Here is a 25916-nt window from a genome sequence, read left to right on the forward strand (position 1 = left end):
GATGATATGAAGTAATCATTTTCTAATGTTAGGTATATTTTAAATCGGTTTTCATGAACTATCATGTCTTTCTATTTTCCAAAGAGAAATTGGGAGAAATGTTATTAGCTAAACTGGTATAATAAAGTGGTGTCTGTCAGAACACGAGTGCAGATGACTCATTGTGTGTGGTCTAGAGTGGTGGCTCCAGGTTCACTTCCAGCTGAAGTGGAGGAGCAGTCACTTGCCTAGATAAAATGTAGGTTATTAATTCATCTTATGCTTCAGGTGGGCCTGTGTTATACTTCTATAATTTGTATCATATCTTTTCATGATGAATGATGAGAAAATGCCTATTTACAAATTATAGATAACTCATATACATACTTATTTAAAGTGTATATGTGGGTCTTAAGCATAGCCTTTTGAATCAAAATTGTTTTCTTATTGATGACTTTTATATTATACTATATATATATATATATATATATATATATGTATAAGAATGTATAGTCTGTCACTCTGGGATATTCCAAAGGAAATGTTGTAAATTTATATCTAGATATCTAGGACTGGCACTTAAATGCCAACAGCTTATTAAAGATCCTGATACCAGAGTCTCATGCTTCTTTCTTTCCACTCAGTCTTCTATATCTATTCTTTTTCTAAAGGTTCACTGGCTGGTCTGTGACCTATGAAATAATTGCATTTTCTTCTTTAATCACTTATAACACTCCTGAAAAAAGGTTGTGTACATTCTAGCTATTACTAGTTCTATAGATCCAAGACAGAAAAGTCTTGGCTTCCAGCTAAAAATATTCTTCTAGCCCACAAAAATCTAACAGTTCCACAATCTTCCCCATGCATCACTAATGTAAAGTGATCTTTGGGACAAGGCCTGGGATTTATGATGAGTACTCTTAGGAACAGCATCCAATTAACTACTCTTAGAGTTCCTTTACTTTCAAACCCATAGTAAACATTCTATAATCCAGCTTCTCTATTGTAACTCAACTCTTGCATTACAAAAAGAAATGAAGACATGACCATATCAGACATACACAATTTTGTGAGATGAGGTACAGTGTTGCACAACTCCAAGTACACTGAACTTTACTGAATATGCCCTATAAGAGATCAAATATTATGGCTTATCATCTTATTTCAATAAAGCTGTTTTCAGCAGAATAGCTAAGGAAAGAGGGCAAAGAACCAGTTACATTGAATTCTTCTTTGACATCTTGTATAGTATAATAAGGACTACATGAATGGTCATTTTATAACAACTAAGCTCAACACCCCTGGCCTTCATGGCAAATACATCTCCAAAACTAAGCTGTATAAATTACAAGGGATGAAACTTCCACCAAAGTAAAGCAATGATAGCAAAAACACTTAGTTAATTTTTATTTTTTTTGTGAGGGCTACTCTTTTTCTTTGAATAAATAGTAAAATTTTATAGCAGATAACTGTAGATTCATTCATAGAATGGTCATGTGGGTCCATAGGTTATAAAAGGTTCAGTGGCCACTAGTTTGGACATTTTAACCAATTCTCTACGCAGAACTTTATCTTGTTTAAAAGATGAACCTTTAAATAGTGTATGGGTGTAATATTCAATCTATTTACTCCATCATACAAAAATGACCTTTAATTCTTGCATAGCAAGGCAGGGGGAATTCTAAGATGAGGTAATTTCACCAGATTTATTAGCATATACAAGACTGCAAAAGCTTGAGAGAACAAGTGTACTTTGAGAATTACAAGTTGTTCATTTATCCTTGATTTCCAGTGTCTAATGTGGTTTGCAAGAGACTGGGTGGGTTGATCCAGATAAGAACCCTGTTTACTATAAAAGAGAGATTGGAATTCAACAAGGAATTTTTGCAATTAATTTATGCATGAAAGAGACTTTCATATTTGCATTTTTGAATGTAGACCCAGAAATCATCAGAGAAACGTATAGAAAGGAATTGGTTCTGGAAGGATGCCTCTGGAATATATAATCCCAGGGAGAAAATTGTCAAAGATATATGGGATATAAAGTGTTTAACTTGAAATTTATCTTGAGGAATACAAGATAAGACTTGGATTTGGGACTTGCAAATATTGTCCAATGAAGGGTTCAATTGGTGAGATAAGACAAATAGGAGGCATGGGCTGAGATCTGGAGGAAAGTAGAGAAATTGATTCCATGTTTGGTTTTTTTTTTTTATTTTGCTCCTACATTATCCTTTAATCTTCTTAAATTTCTCTATTTATTTGTGTATAAATTTAGAACAATTACTATCTACTTATGGGCTCACTGTGAGTTTCAAATTAGTTTGTATTTCTCATGACCAATACCTCTAGTCTTTTATAATCTGTATTTTTCTCTCCTTTATTATTGTTACCTAATGACATCAACCCTAACTCCAAGACTTACCTAGCATATAATAGCTATCAGTGTACCATTCTCTCATTGAAATGTTTAACCAAGGTTACTGTTTTTATATAATTGTTGTTGTGCAGAGCTTTTCTGATCTCTGTTCACCCCATATGGAATACAGTAGCAGTATGATTTATGCTGGACAATAACTGTTCTGCTCTTGGAATTGAACGTACCTAGAGAAAACATGATGGAAGTTTTGACCAGAGAATCACATTTACTTGAGCTTTCTAATCATGTTCTACATGCAGGATGCTACCTAGAGATGGTTTCCTCTCATTTCTTGGTAGTTAAACTGTGCTGTTTGATCCCTTTAATCTTCATCTTACTGGCTGACTTCAGAATTAACCTCTAGCCAGTTTTCAAACTTCTTACAGGTCTTACACTATCCCCATTTACAAGCAAGGATTCTGCTCCCTCTTTCTGTATATGCAAATTCTGTATATTTTTTTCCATCAGAGCAGACAAAACTTTTTTTTATTTCAAATTATAAAGTAGATCACTCCGTATCTAGGGAAATCATCTGACAAATTCTCCTGTGATTGAGAATAAAATGTAACTAACTTATAATAGTCTGACTACCATACACAGTATAAAATGTCCTTCATCTGTAAAATTCTTCCTACACATACTCTGGTCAAGCTATTAATATTATTCATTGTCCTTCCAATATTTCCAGTATCTCTTGCCTCAGAGATTATTCCCTTGCTAGACTTTTATTAAGCTTGATCCTCAGAAAGCCACATGGTGTCTCCTTCAAATCTCTTTCTTCAATGAACTTCTTGTATATAGATTCAGAATTTCTTCAATGTGATTTTATTATGTTCTGTACACTAAAAATATCATATGCTTTTTGATTGGGTATGAATAAAATATTCAAAATAATATTTTGGTATTATTCAATAAAAATATAGAGAATATCATGATGTTTTGAAGTCTTGCATTAATTCCAAAAGTCCAAATCAAATACAAAAAAATGGAGTTACTCAAAGTGAATTCCTATAAGCAAACCAAGAACTTATGGAAGTAAATAGTTTCCAAAACAGACTCCTTTCTCGAAAAGAAAAAATAAAAATAGAAAAAGAGAGAATAAAAGAAAAAGAAATAAAAAAAGATAAAAGAAGTTTTGCCTCAGTAAATATAATGAGAAAGGTCCTTCTATCTTAATTTTTAAATATTATGGTAACTAATATTTTATTTCTCTATCATTATATTACTTGACTTTACAAAAATATCATTATGTATTTCAGTTGGGACCTTTATTCCATGATTTGTGAATCACAAATAAAGGCAAATACTGAATTTGCTGTGATTTTATTCTTGTATTATATCAACACTAGAGACAATCAAATAATTTATTCTTCTGTCCATTTTTTTTTTACGGTAAAAGTACCTGAAGTCTAGTCTGTTTACAATTTATCAGTGTCCTGTATAACTATAATCTATAGCCATCAAACTTCAAATTACACTTCTAAACTGACAGTTCCTATATAATATGGATTTTTCCGCCTTTTGGACAACAGCCCTTTATCCTAGTTAGGGTAACTATTGCTATGATGAAACCATGGCAGGAAGGAATGACTTTATTAGATTGTACTCATATATCATAATGTGTCATTAAAAGAAGTCAGAGCAGGAACTCAAACAGGGCCAAAACTTGGAGGCAGGATTGACAGAGAGGCTGTGCATGGGTACCACTTACTGGCTTGTTCCACATAGCTTGTCCAGACTGCTTTCTTACAAAACCAAGGACCACCAGCAAAGAGGTGGCACCACTTACAATGGCCTGGCCCATCCAGCATCAATCACTAATTAAGAAAATGTCCTATAGGCCTGCCCACAGCTTGATCTTATAGAGAAATATTTTCAATTGAAACTCCTTCCTCTCCAATGACTCTAGCTTGTGTTGACTTGACATATAACTATCCAGCACAAGCCTCTTCTCCTTTCTCCACCTCCTGGCAACCATCATGTGTTTCCATATGTTTTAGTACAGTCAAGGTCCACATAGTTTACTTATTTGTATTACTCTTTATGATTATTTCACCCAACTGGAATGTAAGATCTATGAAGGCAATGGTGTGGTGTTCCTTTTCACTCTTTAATTCTATGTTAAAATATTCTTAATAACTCAATAGATTCCTGCTGAAAGAATTAATACTTTTAATACAGCATCTGCTATATAATATATGAACTCAACATAAGCATAAATGCTAATACAGTAATACATAATAATTTACTGGATGTGTTGAAGTGAATGTAAGAGAGATCGCCTAGGTTATAGATCTGCATGTCTGTGATTAGCACAGAAATAAAATTACCCAGAGATAAAAGATCTCTTTAGGAAGAGAAGTAAATGTGTAATAACATCCCCCCGACACACACAAAACAAAACTAGACTCAAGTGATGTACTAATATCAGGCAAGTGGCATAATAATACCTCAAAGATGATGAGTTAAAAGTCCTTAGAAAAGGAAAGGATGGTGAGGCATATTGAAAGTCATTAAAGGTAGATAAGGATTTGCCTCAGAAAGGAACATATTTCAGAATAGCCTGTAGTCTAATGAATCAATGATAAATGTTGAGATAAAAATTATGATAAACACCATATAAATATTTGATGATATACAATAACTTTTCAGAATAAAAAATATCCAAATGTAGCAATGAAATTTTTTTTCTAGATTATTGGAAGGCAGGGACATCCACGGAACACATGTTACTAAGCCTTTCAATTTCCCAAAGAAACTAGTAAAAGAAAAAATAAAATGAGCTTAATGACTAACATTCTGTGACACATCATGATCAACATGACCCTCACTCAGCAGGGTATCCCACCTGAATCTTGATAGTACAAAAACAAATTATATTTTTTGTGGGAGTTAAAACCTTATGTCAATGATATATCTAAGTCAGAAACATTATATTTTTAAAGAAAAGAAAAAGTACTGTAAGATATTTAAAATGCCATCAGCATTTTACAGATAATCAAAAAATTAATCATAAGTATGTGAAAATTGACTAATTTGATTAATTTCTCAGTTGACCTTTACAAAACTATTTGTCTAATATTTCGTAGTTGTTGTACTTTTGTTATATAAAACCAAAATTCCGCCCCTTAATTCCCATGTATGTATGAAATTGAGATGTATGTTATATAAAAGAATTTGTTTTGTGAAATAGATTTCCATTTAAAAACAATTTTGGATTCAGAAAATGAATATTGTCTTTGAACTCCTGTTTCTCTCCTTATTAAAAATCCTCTCAGAACTAACCCCCCTTCATTTTTCATTCCTATATTTATTTAATTAGGTAAATAATCTTTAGGTAGTAAAATGTATTGTTTAATATTTTTTAAAAAGCAGCTCATGAGAGTTCATAACATATTTCAAGATCTGTGTCACCATTTCAGTTAGCCTCTTACCTAAAGGAGAAACTTTAAAAGTGAATACATACAATATGCATTTCTAGCAAAAACACCCACAAGAGTAACTTCATTATTCTGAGAAGCTAGGTCTATAAAATATGTAAAATGTAGGAGCATTCTGCCCATATAATTTCTGGTAAGTTCAGCATGACTAAGAGACAACACTAGCATCAGCTTCAATTTGAGCATACTTTATCCTACTGTGTTTGTACACAAGGACAAAGAGAATGAGTAGAGTGATGATGTGGGTTAGGCTGGCAGTTTTGCCTTGACTAATGAAAAATTATTTCCAGAAATACTTGTTGGTACAATGTTCCACTTATTCACAAGTGACATCCAAATGGTAAGGACAAACTCACCAATACCACTGGACAGATTGTGGTGGGTGGCAAAATATGATCCTTCAGAGGTCCACAGTCACATTCAGGCTTCAGATGAGAAGCACACTTATTGTGCAGCTAGGAAAAAAGAAAGGAATAATATCAAATCTACATGACAATACATCCAGAGAAGAGTGACTTGAACCTTAGATAGAATAATACAATATAAGTGCATTAGATTTTTAAGAACAAAAAGGCTTGAAATTGACTGCAAATTTTACACCTAACAATCCTGCTTTCTTTGACAAACACAAATTATTGCCCATTACAGTGTTTCACTGCTTATCTTTCAGCATAATCTTGAAACCACTGTGCACTGTAAATGTTTTTTTTTTCTTTTTGACCCTCCTGTTTTCTCAAAGTCATTCCAAAGTGCACAGCTCAGTATGGGGCATAATTGATCCCATCATTAGTTTTAACTTTGTAATTCAATATGTAAATGTAACCTGAGATTCAGCTCAGTAGGAGCAGGATATAAATAAAAGAAGATGATTATGATTATAAAAATGTATCTTTATATTGTATTTACCAGCCATTCAGTTAGCATGTAATCATATAATATGGTATTTATTTTACAGTATATATGAACCTTAGCTGATATTTTTAATCAACCCTGATGACAACTTTAATTTCAAGTGTATAAGAAAATATATTAATTAGTTACATTTTTAAAGCAGTGCGATGGTCTTGAACAGTCAATTATTTGATAAAAAGATAATTATCAAAAATATTTAGAAATTTCTCCCTTCACCACTTATATCAATTTAGTATAAAATATTCATACTTTGGGAAAAGTAACAGTAAAATGTGCCTTGTTAAAAAAATATAATACCTTAGTAATTTCCAAAGTCCACTCCATTTATCCTTAGTTGTATTAATTCCCCTCTATAAGCAATTAGTTAGCCAGCTAGTGTAGAATCATTGTTGATTTACTGTTGGTGGTAGGATTGCACTGAAGGCAGAATTTCTACTGTCTTGTATTCTAAAACATTTGTCACTAGGGCCCTGCCTTGGATTTCAAGTGTTTGTTCTACAGTTGGTGCCTATTTGGCTGCATTATAGGAAATAAAAGTATCTTTATGCATCCACCCACAGTAGCATACAGAAACTTCTGTAGAAAGGTGGGGTGAACATCTTCTTAGACACTGCTGACTTTTGCGAGATAAGAGGCATTAAAGACAGAAACAGCTTAATCCTTGTGTACAATAGAATAAGTAAACCTACACTGTGTTTGGGCAAGGAAAACACAGCTTCCTTAAACTAGTTCTAAAATATATTATTTTACTAAAGCTATTCTCCTAACATAAATAATAGTCCTGGATATTTGCATGCATTGGTAACAGGCTGTCAAGTGTGAGGTGGATGGGTTCTGCTCTGAATAATACGTAAAAGTAAAAACCTTAACTTGTGAAGTTTTTATTTTAACAAATAGAGTCCATGCTAATATATACTAGCTAAGATACATACATGATAGATTTGACTAGGCCAGATCTACCAACTGGAAGCCTTGTGGAGGAAAGGAAATCTGGACCCAGAGATACCAACACAATAGGAAAGCTGCATGTGACAAGGTGTTGATATGTGAATGCTGTCTTTACAAAGCATGCAACACCAAATGCTTCCAGAAGTAAGCAACTCCAAGGACTACCAGAAAGTGTCAGGATCTAGGAAAGGTAAAGGACACTTCCCCAAATCTATCACAGGAATACAGCCTTGCTGATATTGTTATGTTAGGCTTCTTGACTCCCAGGTGATAAGTCAAAAAATTAATGTTGTCATGAACCACCTATCTTATGGCATTTTGTTATATGAGCTCTAGAAATTGAACACACTGAGACTATGAAAATCCCATACAGACCCTGTGTCCTAGGGCTCCTCTTGATCGTGACTTGTCACAGAGACAAAACTTTGGCTCTTTGATACTGTGTAAACATCTTAAAATTAAGGGCAAGAGGATCAGAACTTTCCGATAAGGAAAACCTCTTGTGTGCATGGTGAAACTGCATTGGATTCTTCCTCTTTGGGAAATTCTAAAATGACTCATACAGGTAAAGAAGGAACACTGCTCACAGATATCATTTGAGTCACAACTCCCTTAGCCCCTGCATCTCATGTATTTCCAATATAAACAATAAACAAAATCAATGCCAAAAATTTATGTTAAGGCCTAAATGGAAGGAACTAAGGAATTAGAAATATTAAATGGGTCAGGAGACTAGAATATAGGTTCAACTCCCAAGATCTCATGGAATACTGCCTTTATTATCCTAACTAAACCTGTATGGTATTTTCAAGTGTAACTGCCACAATGTCCTACAGCTATGAATTTTAATGGGCAACGTTGGGCAATCTTAAAGCATTAGCATGCATCAGGATCCATAATGTCAGTAAGTATCTTGTCTGTCATTAAAACAGGAACACATACTAAAGAAACTTCTCTTAAGAAAGAGCTTTGTGGGGGGAGGGCGGGGGGTTGAGCTCATGGACTCCAGTCTGATAGTGGGAAAGCAGCATAGGACTGACTCAGATTCCCTGAATGTGAGTGTTAGTTAGGAGGACTGGGCAGTCTAAGGGGCCTCTGGTAGTGGATCAGTGTTTATCCCTAGTATATGAATGCCCATTGGGAGTCCATTCCTCAGCCTAGACACGTGGTAGAGGGCTGGGGCCCTGCTCCAAATGATATGACAGACTTTGAAGACTCACCATGGAATTCCTCACCGTCCCTGGGGAGCAGGAAGGGCATGGTATGGGGGTTGGTTGGAGAAACAGGGGAGAATGAGTGGGTACAGGAACTTTGATTGAGATATAAAACAAGCTTGTTTCAAATTTAAATTAAAAATTATTAAAAAAAAAGAAATATCTAAAATTTAAAGAAAAGAGCTTTGTGTTAACCAACATTGTACTGGAATATCCTATTTTTAAAGGAAAATCATAATCAGACATCTGGAAAATATATTATAATGGTTGTCTATTGCATGATATTCTTTATAGTGGGGAAGGGCAAAGCTGTGAGCAACATGGTAAAAGCACTGACCATTTTTACAAGCTGTGAGTTAAATTGTGTAGCAGATGTCATTGATGAATCCCATTGCCCAGAAATGTATCTGGTAACAAATCAGAAACTAGGAAAACAAATGAAGACAAAGCTGGAAACCAAGACTATCAAACATAAATTTCTGTTACGCTTTTTGTAAAGTTAAAATGCTCTAAACAAACGTGTCTACTAAAAATACAAGTATTAACAAAACAAAAAATATAATAGAATTCAAATAAAATTGGCTTTCTTAAGGTTACTTACTGGTAACAGTATGTTTTCTGAGAAGGTGTGTGTCATCTTTTCAGAAGAAGGGACAACAGAAAAGCTGTCAATATATAACACGAGCAATAACAATTTTCTGACATTGGTGCTCTATCTTTTCTTTTCTTATTTTGTTTTGTCTGTTTTTCAAGACAGGTTTTCTCTGTATTGCTTTGGAGCGTATCCTGGAACTAGCTTTATAGACCAGGCTGGACTTGAACTCATAGAGAACTGCCTGCCTCTACCTCCCAAGTGCTGGGATTAAAGGAGTGCACCACCAACACCCAGCTTGGTGCTGTACCTTAAATACATTTTTACATTCCATATACTGCGAGCAATTCCTAAATTCTTATGATGGGAATATTTGGAAACAGAGCCTTAGGGGCTAACTAGAACTAGGTGAAGGTATGGGAAGAATACCAACCTTAAAATAAAACAGAAGAGAGTAAAATAGCAAATATTTGTTTTATTTTGATAATATAATGTCATCTATCAAGTAATGAGTCAAAAAGATGCTTAAATATGACATATACCCTCGGCCTTAATCGCCTGAATATAAGAAACGAATCAGTTTATATTGGAAACACTACTCTGTAGTATTGTGTGATAACAATACAATTAGTTTAGTATAATTTGCTGCCATGTTATTACATGGGTCAGAATGGATAAAAAAAAAAGATGGTGTTCAAAAGGTATCAAGGACTGTTGACTGTCTTTAAGGATACAGGTACAAAGTAAGGAAAAAGAGACACTAAGCTCTTCCTGGGGTTATAAAGGAAATAGAGCAGAGATGCATCCTTCCTCCTTAGCAAAATTTCTAATGGGAATACTTCCAACCTTTCCAAAGTTCTTTGGAAAACGTTGTCCACAGTTATTTTTATATATTTTAAATAAGACCAAAAAATAAAGTTTTTCTTTAATATGCCCAGAAACTCTCTTTCAAGATAACACATACAGGTTTATATCTAGGAAAGTCATATAATATGAACTAGCTTTTCTTGGAATTGAGTTAAACACTTGGAAATAATTTCAGAATTTGACAGCTCACAGTAGCACCTAATTTAGAGCCAGCTCTATGTTTATTAGAAAAATCTGTTTCAAGTTTGGAAGAAAAGTGTGTGTGTGTGTGTGTGTGGTATGTGTGTGTGTGATGGAGTGATGTTGAGCTAATGAGAGAAGTGGATAGTAGAAATAGGGAAGAAAAGCAGGAAAATATTTATTAAAATCTAGAGATTCATAAAAGAAGGAAGTTAGTCGTTATGAACCAAGGTTCACTGGCCTGACTTAAAGAACTATGTTTGTTCATTGACACTTTCCTGTGCATCAATATTTTACAAATTCAGGGTACTTCCTTAATGATGATATTTGCTAAGGAAAAAACTTCCTATAGCTTGGAACACTTAAAAAATCACTGGAGCTTAATGTTTTCATTGAAAGTAATTCCTTATATGATATAAAGTTAGTCATTCGAATGTATGAGATACACTTTCCCTTATGAATCACAAGTAACTGTATTAACCTCACATCCTAGTGATTCTTGCTTGACAAGGGCTGGACCAGAAGCAATCCAGCACACAGAGTTAAAAGCATCTCAAGCTTGTACTCAATAGTGTCAGGACATAAAGGACATAAGCAAGAAGGAGAAACAAAAAACAACAAAAGTGAGTATTTTGCTGGTTCAAAGGACTGAATCTGAAAGCACAGAAAATTGGTGCTTATATGGGAGACATAGATTTTCCCTGTTCTCTTTAGTCAGGATTTTACTGATTTTCCTTGTGAAGTAGGAAGCTTTAGAAGACATAAAACCATTCTTATGATAATATTTTGTATTTAAATTTGAAACAACCTTGTTTTTCATGTCAATGCCAGTTCCCTCCCCTCCCCTCCTCTCCTGTCCCCTCCCAATCCCAAACCCATGGCCTTTCTGCTCTTTAGGGAGGGTGAGACCTTCCATGGGGGAATCTTCAAAGTCTGTCAGTTTGGAGCAGGACCATTCTTAGAATTTAGAGGTACATCTACAACATGGTAGGCTACAGTAAAGAATCAAATACAATGAGGTTTCACTGACTTAGAAGTGCTGAAGAATACTATTGTCATTGATCCTTTTCAAATTTACTGAACTCTCTGAGACAGTTTGGAGTATTACAAGGTATCTTGAAACACAATTTCAAAAGGAAGCACGTTTGAAATTCAGTAGTTAACACTAAGATTAGCACATTAGTCCTTTCAGTGAACCCGAAGACTTTCTCAAAAACCTGTCCCTACACCCAGAGCTTCAGGTGATTAGAAAACAACATGTGTCATCCACCTGTGGCACTGGAGGACAAAGAGAAGCAGTGGTAACATACAGAAGTCAGGCCACTAGAGAATTATACAGGGTTCCCCTATAGATAACATTTTAAAAAAAAGTCTGAAGAAGAAAATATTAGCATCAAAGAAAATACCAAGAGAAATCCAGAACTGAAGTTGGTTACTATAAGTACTTATGACCAGTGCAGTTCAAGGAATGGGAAGCGTTCAATGAGAGGTGGGAATTACTCATGGCCTTCCCAGGGTTTCTCGGCAGAAACCCACAGCTAAGAGGGGAGACAGTGAGGAAGGAGGATGCAAGAACTTGTGTTTCATGCTCATGCCCGAGCTTCGTGGGACTCAAAATCAAAATGAGTTAAGCAATGGGGAGGCTGCACTTATTATCGTGGAATTATTATAGATTGCTGAAGGGACATATTATAAGAAATAAGTATTTTCAAAGACTTTTCTGGTGGTGATATAGAAGCCTACATTAGAGAAGTACCTTCTGTTAGGGAAAAGAGCCAAGAAATTCTTACTCTGATCCAGTCAGGATGTGCTGAGAGCTTGCACTAAGGTTGGGAATATGAAGTCAAAAATCTCAGATCTGGGAGAGATATTTTAAGGAAGAAATGTGAGGGCTTAGCACTCAGCTCTGTGAAGGAGATAATGTGAAAGACAGGGAAAAACTGACTTCTAACTCCCACAGTGACTAGAACCCCATGCTGTGATCAGTGGGGTAAGGGACAGTACAGGATAAGGTTTGAGTAGTTGCTCTTGAGAACACAGATCTATGACCTTGATATGAAAGTTATTGATGCTTTGAGCCACACAGTTCCCTATGCTCTTTAAAGATGCATTCTATTCTATTCTGACTAATTTCCAGTTATAAATCATGCCAAAATGAGATATAAATATCATGATTAACACTCAGGGTTGGTATTAGACACCCATGCCAAATTTTACCTATTTCCCACTAAGTTGAAACTTAATCACTAAGGATTGACTAAATTTATGCTCCATTTCTAAACACATCTACACTGCCATTTTACCCACTTAATCCTTAGACAATCTTATGGGATAGATATTGAAAATCCTTGCTACCATGGAGAATATGGTCACAAAGTGACTCAATATGTAGATACAATGACACAGCTTATAAGTGCCATAGATCATTTTAATAATGATCTGTTTTCCTCAAGTTATGATTTCAAGTAACATGAAGTATGTAATGACTTTTTGGAGAAATCTTGAAGCTGCCATGCTTCATCCTCCAGTCTTCTGTATATGCAGCTCCTGTGGAATCCACTCAGGTGGCCACTTAGACAGCTTATTAGGGACAGTGCCAGATCTCTCTGCACCATCCTGATTCCCAGAGACTGAAGATGGCATTTAGTTCTTTAGAGATCTCTCTCAATTTGTACCATTAATTTAAAGATCAGTCTTAGGGTAAAATTTCCATAAAATGGCTCAAGGAAAGTTATGAATGATACTAAATGCATATTCTGTCAGCCAGCTATAAAATAAATAAATTAATTAAAAGTATTCTTTCTCTTGTTGAAAACTCAAATTCTGAAATTACTCAGAGATAACTGAAAATGGGTGGAGATCAGTTTTTACTTACTCAATTCCATTTTAAATGTAAGTTAACTTGTATTTTGCATTATTCATGTGTGTGTGTGTGTCTGTGTGTGTGTGTGTGTGCTTGTGTGTGTGCTTAAGAAGACTGTTTAACATATAGGCTCTGGCAGAACCTTGTAGCTCCACCAAAATAAATAAATAAATAAATAAATAAATAACAACTGATCTGCATAATCAACACAGTTCCCTCTGCTGTTTATTCTGACAAGGAGAAGGCTGTTAATAATGGAAGGACCAATATGTTATTCTGTGGGAAACAAACAACAAGACAACAAAACTTCCCTCCAGGCTGATAAACACTCAAAAGAAGAAATGTTTGTTTACATTAAATTTCAGAAATTGTACACATACGGCAGACCATCTTATAACTTCTTATTCTGAATTTTTTTGGGTCTCTTTGACAGTCAACCTGGTAGTATCTCAGAACTTCTCATGAAGGCCCTTAGTTATTGCATCAAAACCTCTCGTGTGTCAGTTCACAAAAAGCTGGATGAAAGCAACATGGTTGGAGGAATGGGTGGATGTGTATTCCAAGAAGCAATGATTCCCAAATAGAAATGAACTCGTCCTGTTTGCCAACTTTTCATCTATTGTTTCTGATTGCTTTTTTGGGAACTTCTGCAGCTCTATGGGACCTCATGCAAAAATTATATAAACACGTCATCTCTAAGACCAGCCTTGCAATCCTGGCTTCTGTGAGGACAAACCTGAACCTCAGGCAGATGGTATAAGAAACCCCTAAGATTTTAGCTGATTTATTCTAACTCTGAAGCCCTTTCAGGGTAGTTTGTCATGTGTTACTCACTGTGGTCTGGCACCAAACACAGTGCAGCCCCGTCAGGCCCTGGTAACATTTAACTGTTTTGTGGCACTTATCACACTTGGTTGGGCAGTTGCCTTCAACCCAATAATGGTGCATGACCTAGAATAGAAGAAAAACAGGATGATAAGAGGAGGTACTCATGATGACACATCCAGAAAGCCTGTGGGCCAAACTTACATCTGTGTTCTTCTTGGACTTCACATATGTCTTGATGCAGGATGGAGGGGCTCTGGCCACACAGCGCTCATGGACTGTGTACTTGCAGACTGAAAGGAAACAGGTATACAGATTCAGAGCTGCCCCTGGTCCTGATTGCCATTTTACAAGGGGGGATGACATTAACAGAACCTCATTTCACATCCACAGTTCCCTAATCAATCCAATCAGCCACATCAAGGAAAAAAGTCCAAGTCGGCTGTTTTTATCATGGAATACAAAAGGCCAATTAGTACAGGAAATAGTATGCATATGAGAAACCAAGTCTCCTCTATCATGGCATAGCAGGAAATGCTTAATTAAATCAGTCCTTGCTCAAATTTTTCACAATAATTCCCAGATGACAAAAATATTAAAGACAAATTGATGGCTGCCAAATGGCTTAGTGTCATTTGTAGAAGGAAGAGGTCTATATTTCACAAAGTACAGACGTGAGAGCAGCTGGCAGGCATGGGAGTGAATGCCTATGGTGTATACTGCTTTGTATATTGACTTATCTAAACATTAAAGGGCATATTTGTCTATATCTAGAAAATAGATTTCATCATCCATGTCAGGCCTTCAGGGAATTTCGTCTTTCATATTTCATCATGATATTGTTTCTCCAAAACCACTCCGTTCACTAGGCAACCTGTGGTGCTAAGAAGCAAAATTTGGCATTTATATGAACGCACATATACATACATAAATACCAGCAAATGTATATGTGTATGCATGCATGTAATCAGTGCCACAAAACAAAAACATACACTTGGGGGGGGGGAGTTGCATCTCTACATCTTGTGGTTTCAATTTAAATATTGGTTGAGTTACTTATTTAAACTGAATGCTGACCCCAAACTAATGACTCAGAGTTCACAAATACGTAGACATTTGCAAAAGTAAACATATCAACACCTTAAAAATTAACTTCTTGAATTATTAATGAAATGCATATAATGCTCATAGCATTTTATAATAAAACTCTGGAACATCCTGTCTGTGAGTTCTTCAGGGAAGAGCCAGGAAGAACACATACCGATGACCATTTTACAGTAAAAATGTGTTCTTTCTATTATACCCCACACCTTCTTTGAAAGTTATCTTGTTTCAATCAAATAAATCTGCCCTAAAATGTTCACTCCCTTAAAAAGTTATAGAAGTTGTTTTTATTTGCATTTCCATAAATGCCTTTCCCTGGTAATGAGATTGATGACTAACTTATCCACCATCATAGAGTCCTCATCTAGCTGCTGATGGAAACAGAAGCACACACCCACAGCTAAACACTGAGCAGAACTGGAATCCAGATGCAGAGAGGGAGGACAAGACCAGGCTACAGAAACCCACAGAGACAGTTGACCTGAACAAGGAGGAGCTAATGGGCCCTCAGACTAATAGCTGGGAATCTAGCACTGGACCAACTCAGACCCACTGAACATGGGTCTCAATTAGAAGGCCTGGGCAGCTTAGAGACCTCTGACAGTGGAACCACATTGTATCCCTGGTGCTCAAAAGGACTTTGGGAGCACATTCCCCATGGAGGGATACTTTCTTAACCTAGGGGCAGGAGAAAGGGCCTAGACCCTACTCCAAATGACTTGATAGATTGGATTTGCCTCCTGTAAGGCATCACCATCCCTGTGGAGTTGGGGGGAAGATGGGATGGTAGGGTGATCAGGGTGGTATGGGAGGGTGGAAGAGAGAGAGGAAGGGAGAGGGAACTGGGATCAATATGTAGAATAAGAAAAATAAAGAAATAAGAAAAGTTTTTTAAAGTTATAGAAGTTCTGAAGCTGGTTTTTCTGTTTGTTTTGTTTTCGAACATGGTGAATGTTCTAGTACATATGAATCTTCCAAAGTGGCTATTAGAAATTTTCTTCTTATGTAATATGTGACAAATGTAATCTTTTAAAATAATTTTTGTTTAAATTAAAAACAATCTTAATGTACATATCAAGCCCAGTTCCCGCTCCCTACTGTTCTCCCATTCCCACTCACTAACTCCCCCAATCCACTATCCAGGGAGAGTGAGCCCCTTTTGGGGGATCATCATCAAAGTCTGTCATTTGGGGCAGGACTTATACATCATTTGGGGCAGGACCTAGGCCCTCCGCTGTGTATCTATGCTAAGAGAGTATCCCTTCATAGGGAATGGGCTCCCAAAGCCCATTCTTACACTAGGCATAAATACTGGTTCCACTGCCAGAGGCCCCATACATTGCCTAGGCCTCCCAACTGACACCCACGTTCAGTGGTCCTGGTAAAATGATCGTAGTGCTCTAGAAATTATGTAATCTATGACATTAAGTACCGTTTTTAATGTCAAGTAATACCCCTAGAGAGACAAAATTTCAAAGCATACTACAATGCAGAAAAAGATATGGCTTAACTGATGATCAGTAGAAAATTTCCTCCCTACCTCAGGGACTATCAACTTTATTTTCAGGTAACAATGCTATAAGTTAAATAAATACTAGATAATTTTATAAATTAGCTAACACATAAGTGCACAGCCACCCTCTTAGAAAATCTCTAACTGGTAATGCAGATTTATTGGAATAAAATAAATATTGTAAGGCAAGGGGACCAAAGTTATCAAAAATGAACATAATTTATAGTGCCTTATGTACCTATGGCTATACAATTCATATGAATATTTTTAAGTAAAATAATGTGTCTAAGGGATTAGGGATATGGTTCAACAGGTAAAGGATTTGCCTCACAAAGACTAGATTTTAGCTCCTAAACACTTATTAAAAAAAAAAAAAAAGGCCATCTATGAGGCTAGCACAGTTAGTGGAGACAGAGTCTCCCAGGGGCTAGACTAGTTGAGATGTGAGTCAGTAGGAGAATCTAAGTCAATAATGAACGTGTGAGAAACCAAGGAGGTCAAACTTGAACCTCCACATGAACACAAAATCACACATGGTAATTATAAAGTTTTTGATAATTTCAATGAATAAGATCTATTTTTATTCATTTGATCTGTCTTTTTTTTTTTAGATTTGAAGGTATTTTCTCACTCTGAAAAGCTAATTACAAATAAAATGGTTAATGTATGAGTATAAAATATAAAAAAGATATACGTATGAGAAAGTAGTGGGAGATGTCTAAATATTCCAAGGAGAGATGAGAAACATGAATACATGAAATTAAACAACATTAGAAAGAAATGTCTAAGGAGTTGGAAAATATCATTAATTTCTTTTGAAAGGAAGTTTGCAGGAGCCCTGAGCATTGAGAAGCTACAGGGAAATACACTCCATAAGTGTCACGGTCTCGGGCACGTCACACAAATAAAATGATTGAATGAACTCAGTTTTCCCTCAAGCAAGGTGACGCCTTCAAGTCAGAGCCAGTGTACTTACAGGAGCAGCAGAGGCCTTGCTTCCCCACGCCAATCAGCATGTTCAGACAGAGATTGCAGTAGGCAGGCTTGTTAAAGTGCTTGAGTCGCCACACATGCTGTCCATCATCCTTCACATTCTGCACAGACCGTGAGAGAAACAGATTTTACTTAATGGAATAAACAGTAGACTCTGTAAGTGCCAATAAAGAAAGCTCAGGCTGGACCGAAGCATCTGAAGACAATCTGTTCCCTCATCTCTGACTCTCTACATACAAGACTGCCACGGGGACTTCAGAAAAACACGTGAGCTCTAGCCTGACCAGATACCACCAACGTTTCTGAGATGCTGTGACAACCCATGAAATCTTGTCTAATGTGAACAGTTGGACAGCATTCCCTGCCACTGCCACAATGGATGCCAAACAAAACTCTCCCTGAACAAGGGACATGCCTGCTTCGCCTTTCAGGGCTAACACACAATTCCACAAACAAACGAATAAAGGAGAGAAGATCTTGGTGCGAGCCTATAATTGGAAACCTGTAAAGACTCTTTAATAATGTCTTTGTGTTGGGAAAAACAGAACTCAGAATAAAGTTAAGTTTTATAAGACAGAAAAATGGGGTGTAATGTCATGAACCATGTTTAAAAGTCAGACATAGTGATTCTAGAACTTTTAGTGTAATCTTTAAGAATATATTCTGTATTAAGTACTAACTTTGATGAAGAGGACAAGGACATAATTATATTATCATTAATTTAGCTTTCTTGTAAGAATAGTGATTTTATCCATAGTGAAAGTTTGTAAAAGTGTAAAAATTCATTATCATGTTTATAAAAATCACTGTAGTTACATGCCACAATAAAACCCTGGGTTTATATTAATTCACAATTTTTGTTAAAAAAAATGCTATATAGTTTACTATGCTAATTTAATCTACACAATATTTTAGTGACTAGTGGTATTTATTACATCTAAAGATCAAAATACACAAATTTATAGGATGCTACTTTATGTTTAAAATCTCTATAAAAGAGCCAAAAACATTACATGAAGTTATCATGTTACCATCATTTTGTATATTATTACATACCCTACATATCACATTCACCAATTTGTGTGAAACTGAATTACGAAATTACTGACAGATATTCTATCAACACTCACACAATTCATAATATTTCAAGATAGCAAGTTACATACTTCTTACAGAGTGCTCACCAATTAATATCTGTATATATATTACATATTTTGGAACTATAGAAGGATAATACAAGCACAGATCATTTTATTTTTATTAATAATAAAATATCAATAATAATGTTTCTAACTACTCTCCTCTTACCACAGTAAAAGGTAGGACACTGATTTATAATATCCATAAATCCATAGTAACTAATTCTCACATTAGAATTAGAAATGTCAAATTTGCATCATAAGATGAAACATTAATGAAATTGCTTCCTGGGAGGTACTTATCAATGGGCCCCTTGAAGTTCTGCAAGTTTTGAAGACAGAAGCACTGAGTTGTTTTTGTCCCAAGAAGACACTTAAAACACAAGTGGTTATTAAATACATTGCACAATAAAGACTCAACTCAGTCCATGGGAGAGAACAGGCTCATATGATATCCTTGCTAATGAAGACAGGCTGAACAAACTTCTGTCCTACATAGAGACTGGATTCCCAATTCAAGGTACCAGGCTCTGAGTTGAGTGTTGCATTCCTCAGCTCACTTCTTTAATCTCCTTAGGCTAAAGGAGAAAGGCAAGCTTGCTCAACTTTGAGATGCCTAGTGCTATAAGTAATACAGCCAACTGTCTCTGGCCCAGGGAGTCTCATGCTTTCTGGTACTCGGAAACTGTAGAGAGCTGATCCCTTACTTTAAATAACAGATTAGTTTCAGGCCTTTTTTAATTTCTTAGCAATATTCAAATTTGTCTTTTGGGATAAGGGGCTGGAAAGCTCTCAACAGAAGCAGCTATGAGAGGATGCAGATGACTATCATGGAGGCCACATCATGAGACAGAATTTTAAATATTTTCCTCCATAATTTAAAAAATAAGCTTCTCAGCTAGAAGGACTGATCAGTCTAAGGGTCCTCAGACAGTAGAACCAGGATGTATTCCTGGTGCACAAAATGACCTTGCAGACACATCTCCCATGGAAGGATACTCCCTTAACCTAGAGACAGGAGGGAAGTCCTAGTCCCTACTTCAAATGACTTGTCAGATTTACATGACCCCACCTGATTGGCATTGCCCTACAATTGGAATTGGAGTGGGGGATGGGAGGGGAGGGTGGTCAGGGTTCATGTGAGGGGGGGGAGAAAGGGTAACAGGGAGGGAGGGAGAGAGAGGGAACTGGGATTGACATGTAAAATAAAAATAATAATAATAAAAAATAAGCTTCATAGTAATTCTGAGTTCAGTACTGGTTTGGATATATCATCATACTTTTAGTAGCTCTGCAATCTAAAGAAGATAATAAATGTTTAACTTTGCTCTATTTTATGATCTGTATTTTTTATTCCATCGTGATAAAAGAATTAAACATCTTGATATAAAATATTACTATGAGACTGCGATTTTTGGTACTCTTTGAAAGTAGCAGTGCATTGCTTTAAGAAATTTTCGACTAAAATGAGAAAGGGATACATTCTACTTTCCATATGCTTTGCTGTTTTTATACTCCCTGTCATTTAATTTTAAGTGATTGTCCATTCCATGTGAATAAGCATCATCCTGTTGGAGAGCACATATGGACAAAGTTAGCTGGCATTTTCCTTATCAAAAAATAAACAAGTCTGAACGTGGGTGTTCTGTCAATCAGAATACTTAGCCATGTTACAGGCTGCAAGTGATGTACAAATCTATTACCCAAGCAGAAAATGCTTTACCAAAAAAAAAAATCAGTTTTATATCTCTTAATCCAATGTACTGTCTAAATATGCCATAGATGAAATATGTATGTGGCTTCTCTCAGAGAAGAAATGGGAACCAAGAGCCACGTCCTTCTCAGTAGTGCAAATTGCAACCTGGCTATCCAGATTTCATGTCTTGTCCTGTCTTATTTAGATTATATACTTGGTAGAAGAGAGAGAATAAGTCTCATTCTATATGAAGAATGCATTTGTATTAATGTTTTAATAGCAAATAAATATTTATCAAAAAAGAAATTCACATTCTTATGGAATGGACAGAGAATTTAAAAGGCCTGAATCCTAGTCTACTACAAAATGTGAAAACTCTATCTCACTTTGCTCTCTGCTCCCCTGTCTAATAAAATTAAGGCACCCACTTTCTTTTCTCAGGACATAATGTGAGGTTTCATTATATAACACCTGTGAAATTAATATATCTCCTTGAAGACTGGTGTTATAGAAACAGCAAGTATTATTAACATCATAGGGTTGAGTTGTGTAACATCAAAATGTCCCAGCCTAACAAAACTGAGAAGGATATGCTCTGGGTCCATTGTACCTTATTTTACAAAATTTTGCTTTTTTCCACTCCCTTTATCTCATATATAACACAGTTCTGTGCTTGGGACAGAAAATACTGTTGAGTGATTCCTGGACGAGTCCCCAGTAAGAAAAAGCTCTCAGCATATTTCCTCAACTTTCAGTTTTCTAAAACCCAAACATATGTGGGAAAATGAAAAGAGGAATGCCTTTGCCTCTATTGTTATTTGCCTGCTTATGCTACAGTTCTGAAAGTTTATTTTTTCCTTAGCATTTCCCAGGATGTACACACATTCAAGTGAATTAGGGCTACTCTAAATGTTATTTTTGAAGGACTTTAAAGAGATATTTAGCTGATATCCCAGTCCAAATCCCTCCAATCCCACATCTTACCAAGTTTCTTGAATACATAGAGTGAAATTTTCAAGTTGCTCCCATTGGTTTGATAGTGACCATTATGGTATCTTGATTATTTTGTCCAATAGCTATAAAAATTATATCACTACAATAAAATCTATTCTCTTTGGCAAAATGTCGAGCAAGAAGAATTCAAAGAGATGTGTTAACATCTAGACAGAGTCACAGTTGGTTGCTCATTTCAAGACTATACTTTCTGCAGTCAGGAGGGAGTCCTGCCATCCTTAGGGCTCCAATCAAAGTGTTCAGCATATCACACTATATAATAACATAATGGTTTTCCCTCAATAGCCTGCAATGGACTCCTGAATCTTGTCTGGTTTTGCAATTCCTTAATAGATTGCATAGAGAGTAGAAAAAATATTTCTAACCAACTTAAAAATTTTAATTGAAATGTGGCATATCAGTTTTTTTTCCAATTATGATTTTGTTTAATTAAAGCATATCACCGACTGTCACTCATAAGACTCACCAGGGAACACATCCCTTCCTTGTTATTAATTCAAGTAGAAGAATGAAGAAAAATGTACTCTTAAACATTCTTTATCAAAGGCATAGTATATATTACATATAAAGACTAAATGCTATGTTTCTTTGAAGCCATGTAGTGAGATGAAAACATTTCATTCAAATGCAGCTCAAGCTATAATGAAAAGGCGAGGTTTTTCCTTCTAGTACTATGTTTGCCAAATGGTTGTGTTGTGAGAGACTATCTTCTAAATATTCATGTTTGTTCTTCTCCACCAGGACACCTTTAAACCATCGTCTGAGATACTACGTTACGAAGCAGGCAGCAGTCAAAGCAGAGACTATTAATGGGTCAGTGTCAAGAATAAGTGACTGTGAGTTCTCAGTTCCAAATGGGACACCTTTGTCCCTGCCATGTCAATACTCACAGAACCGCAAAAAAGAAGTGGATGTGCGAACAGTGTATGAGCTGGTGGAAGGGAAGGAAGGCTGGGAACTCTGTCTTCTGGACATGACATGGCTATTGCTCTCATGAACTCACAGCACACGTGCTTATCTGACCATGATACACATCTAAGCCAGCCAAAATGCAGACATAGATGAGGGAGGCTCATGAGAATGCATCCTTAACTGGAATTCTGTTGGCAGCCAAGAGGTCCTAACCAAGGCTTCACAACCTTCCTATTGTTGCAACCCTTTAATACAGCTCCTCATGTTGTGGTGACATCCGACCGTACAGTTATTTTTATTACTACTTTATAACTGTAGTCTTGCAACTGTTATGAGTCATAATGAAAATATCTGTATATTCTGGTGGTCTTAGATGACCTTGTAAAGGGGGTCCTAACCCACAGGTTGAGAAGCACTGTACTAAGGAGAGACTGTGACCACCGGCATGTTATGTGTGCTAGAGTGATGGGCCCTACAGCCATGCATGTGAGGGTTGCACTAAAGAGAAAAGGAGGTGAAAACTGGGGGTGGGTGGTACAGGATCTGATTTTGTTGATTGTAGGTATGAATTTCTCAAAGAACACATTTAAAATAAAATCAAATCTTTTTGTACGTTTTGCTTTTGTTTTTGTTTCTGCTTTCTTGGGAGAGGCTCCCACTCTGGCTGTTTGGGAACTCTTCATGTCAAGTAAGTTGACCTCAAACTCACTGGTGGTCTCTCTCTGCCTCCTAAGTGCTGGGCTTAAAGGCCTGTGCCACCAGGCCTGCCTACAACTAAACAATTTCTTAAGAGGGGTTAATGTTTCTTATTTCAAGCAGACAAGAGTTTTAAGTACTATTTTATGACAATATAATAAAAATTTTTAATGTTAATGATTGCAGATTGTTAACATAAGGTTAGGACTATAGATTTCAGAATTGAAGCATTCTATCTCTTGCATCTGAAGGAGGGAGTTCTTCAATTCTGAAGTGTCAGGAAAAGGGCAGACATGTTCAGGGCTGTCTCTTTTCCTCGTTAGTTAATGACGCTGTGGGGGACTACCTGTTTGAAGATATCTGTGTTCCGTGCTCTTTTTTCTGTTACTGCTCATAGCTAGCTTGAGTTGTCAGTGCTCCTAAATTTACACTCATTTCTCTGCTTCTCAAGATTAATTAAAAATTAATTGAAGTTTCTTTTGTTTGTTAGGTGTAAACTCAGAGTGAAGGCCCACCTAGTGACTCATACCTATAGTACTAGCACTCAGGAGCCTGAGGGAGGATCTTAAGTTTGAGGCCGGCCTGGACTGCATAATGAGACCTCACTAATGAAAACAAAAGCAAGCAAGCAAACAGAACAGTGACAGACTAGATCAAATTCTGACAAACCATAGCACTGGTCAAATCTGGCTAGTAACTTGCTTTTGTGAATAAAAAAATCTTTATTGAACCAGAGCTTTGTTCAATCATTTATATAAGAACTGTGACTGGTTTTATCCTACCACATCATGGAGGGGAGTTTAGATAAAGATATGTGGCCCTGGTACCTAACTTATTTCCTATCTTTTATAGTCAGTGTCTAGTCTCTAAAGAAGTAGTAACTATTAACAAATAGTAACATTTTTATTTGCTGGTAGCTGGAAATATGTTAGCCTTGTTTCTGTCACAAACCTGCAAGCTTCCTTCAACAGTGGTCATCTCTTGTTCTCTTGTGCCTATGGGTGACTTTCTGGGTATCAATGCCACCAGCTACTCATTGCTGGTCTTAAGCATTGTTGGAGTCACATTTAAGATCAGGTAGAATGGTCAGGCCAGTGCTCAGTGTTCCTCCAGCTTCTGGAAGTTCTTCTTCGTGGCTCAAAACCTGAACCTATCACAGAGAACTTGGATTCCTGCCATGATTTTACAAGGACACTATTCTGAAATGGCAGAGTGAAGTTGGGCCCTCTCCTTCTGTATGTAATGAAGAAAACTTTGTTTTCTAAGTTTTGAGGTGAAAAAGTGACAAAACATATTACTATTAACCATTTCAAGCAAGCCTTATATACTGACTGTCTCGGAAGACACGACTTTCAGTTTTGTTTTATTTATTAATCTGAGTTTTATAAGATTTAAGCTAAAGTGTTACCCAGAAAGCAAGCAAGCAAACAAACAAACAAAAACCCTAAACATTATTCAATGACATGAATCCTCAAAGGGGAGGACATAATTCTCAGGTCACCAAACTAACAAAGCTCTTAAATTCCCCTCACAGCTCTAAGATGGCAACAGTTTGTCCTTTTCTGATTAGTTTATTTGGAATTTTGTGACGTTTGTAGAAACTCTTAGACAGGAAAAGATATGGCAGCCACGCTCTAGTAATTTAGTGAGTATCAGGTCCCGAGGAATGGCTATCCTGAATTGTGGAGCAAAGCAGTCACTCTTGAAAATAGAGAAGCGCCTGGAAATGTGTTGAAGAGAAATAAGGTACCATGCAATCAAGTGCTGTTCTAGCGTCGTGCTGTCGGAGGTCCACTCTTTGTCAAGACAGGACAGTGTGGTTAGCTCACTGCAGTTGCTTTCATATACACTATGAGAGTTAGGAGGTGGTCAATTAGAATCTGCTCCCCAAGATCACACCCGAACATACACGCGAATATACAGAACAGTTTAACAAAGCACACCTAATATAAATGGCCCATTTCAAGATGAAGTGCCTGGATCGCCAATTTAATAGCCCACAATCAGGGTGGATGTGGAGTAGAGGGAACACAGCATGTCATGAAAAACCTCCTCTGTTAGTGATAACACAGTAAGGATCCTCAGCAGAGAAGTTTCAGTTCCTAAACACAATGGCTTTCTCATCACTCAACTATCTTTAGATTGATTTCAAACTATTGCATTATACTTTTATATAAAAAATTAAAATATGTGAAATTCCTTTTAAAATGGTTCTTTACAGCAAAAAAGAGGGTCCATGTCATATTAAAATAAATAAATAAATAAATAAATAAAGCTATCTTCGTATTAAGCAATGTTGCCCTGCCATCTAGTGGCTATAATTGGGAACACAGTCCTGATGACTAAGGAACTCCTACCCCCAATCGATTTCTCCTATTAAATTCCAATCCTTTTGCACTCAAAACATATGGGATTAATTTTCAAAGACAGTTATAACATAAACAATGTAACTGCTATGATATTAAAATCAAAACATTTTCATACAGTTACTGCCACACTAAAATGAAGTATACCATTTCTTTAAAACACTCTGATTTAAAATGTTATAGATCTATAGTTAAATAATGCTATGTTTTAATAATTTTTAAAGTATTTATGTAGTATAATATT

The 25916-nt window shown here is 36.1% G+C and overlaps 1 protein-coding gene across 1 annotated transcript in view; it reads right to left on the bottom strand.

Annotated features, from left to right (window-relative positions):
• The window catches only part of Dgkb (diacylglycerol kinase beta), a 702490-nt gene that overhangs the window by 447778 nt on the left and 228796 nt on the right, over positions 1-25916 (bottom strand). The window contains exons 10-13 of the mRNA XM_051175084.1: positions 17833-17950; positions 14444-14532; positions 14249-14365; positions 6195-6293 (exon numbers count right to left, since the gene is read on the bottom strand). Coding sequence (XP_051031041.1) covers positions 6195-6293; positions 14249-14365; positions 14444-14532; positions 17833-17950 — 423 coding nt within the window. The remainder of the gene's footprint in view (positions 1-6194; positions 6294-14248; positions 14366-14443; positions 14533-17832; positions 17951-25916) is intronic.

The sequence above is a fragment of the Phodopus roborovskii genome, unplaced genomic scaffold, assembly GCF_943737965.1.
Source record: "Phodopus roborovskii unplaced genomic scaffold, PHOROB, whole genome shotgun sequence".
Classification (NCBI taxonomy): Eukaryota; Metazoa; Chordata; class Mammalia; order Rodentia; family Cricetidae; genus Phodopus; species Phodopus roborovskii.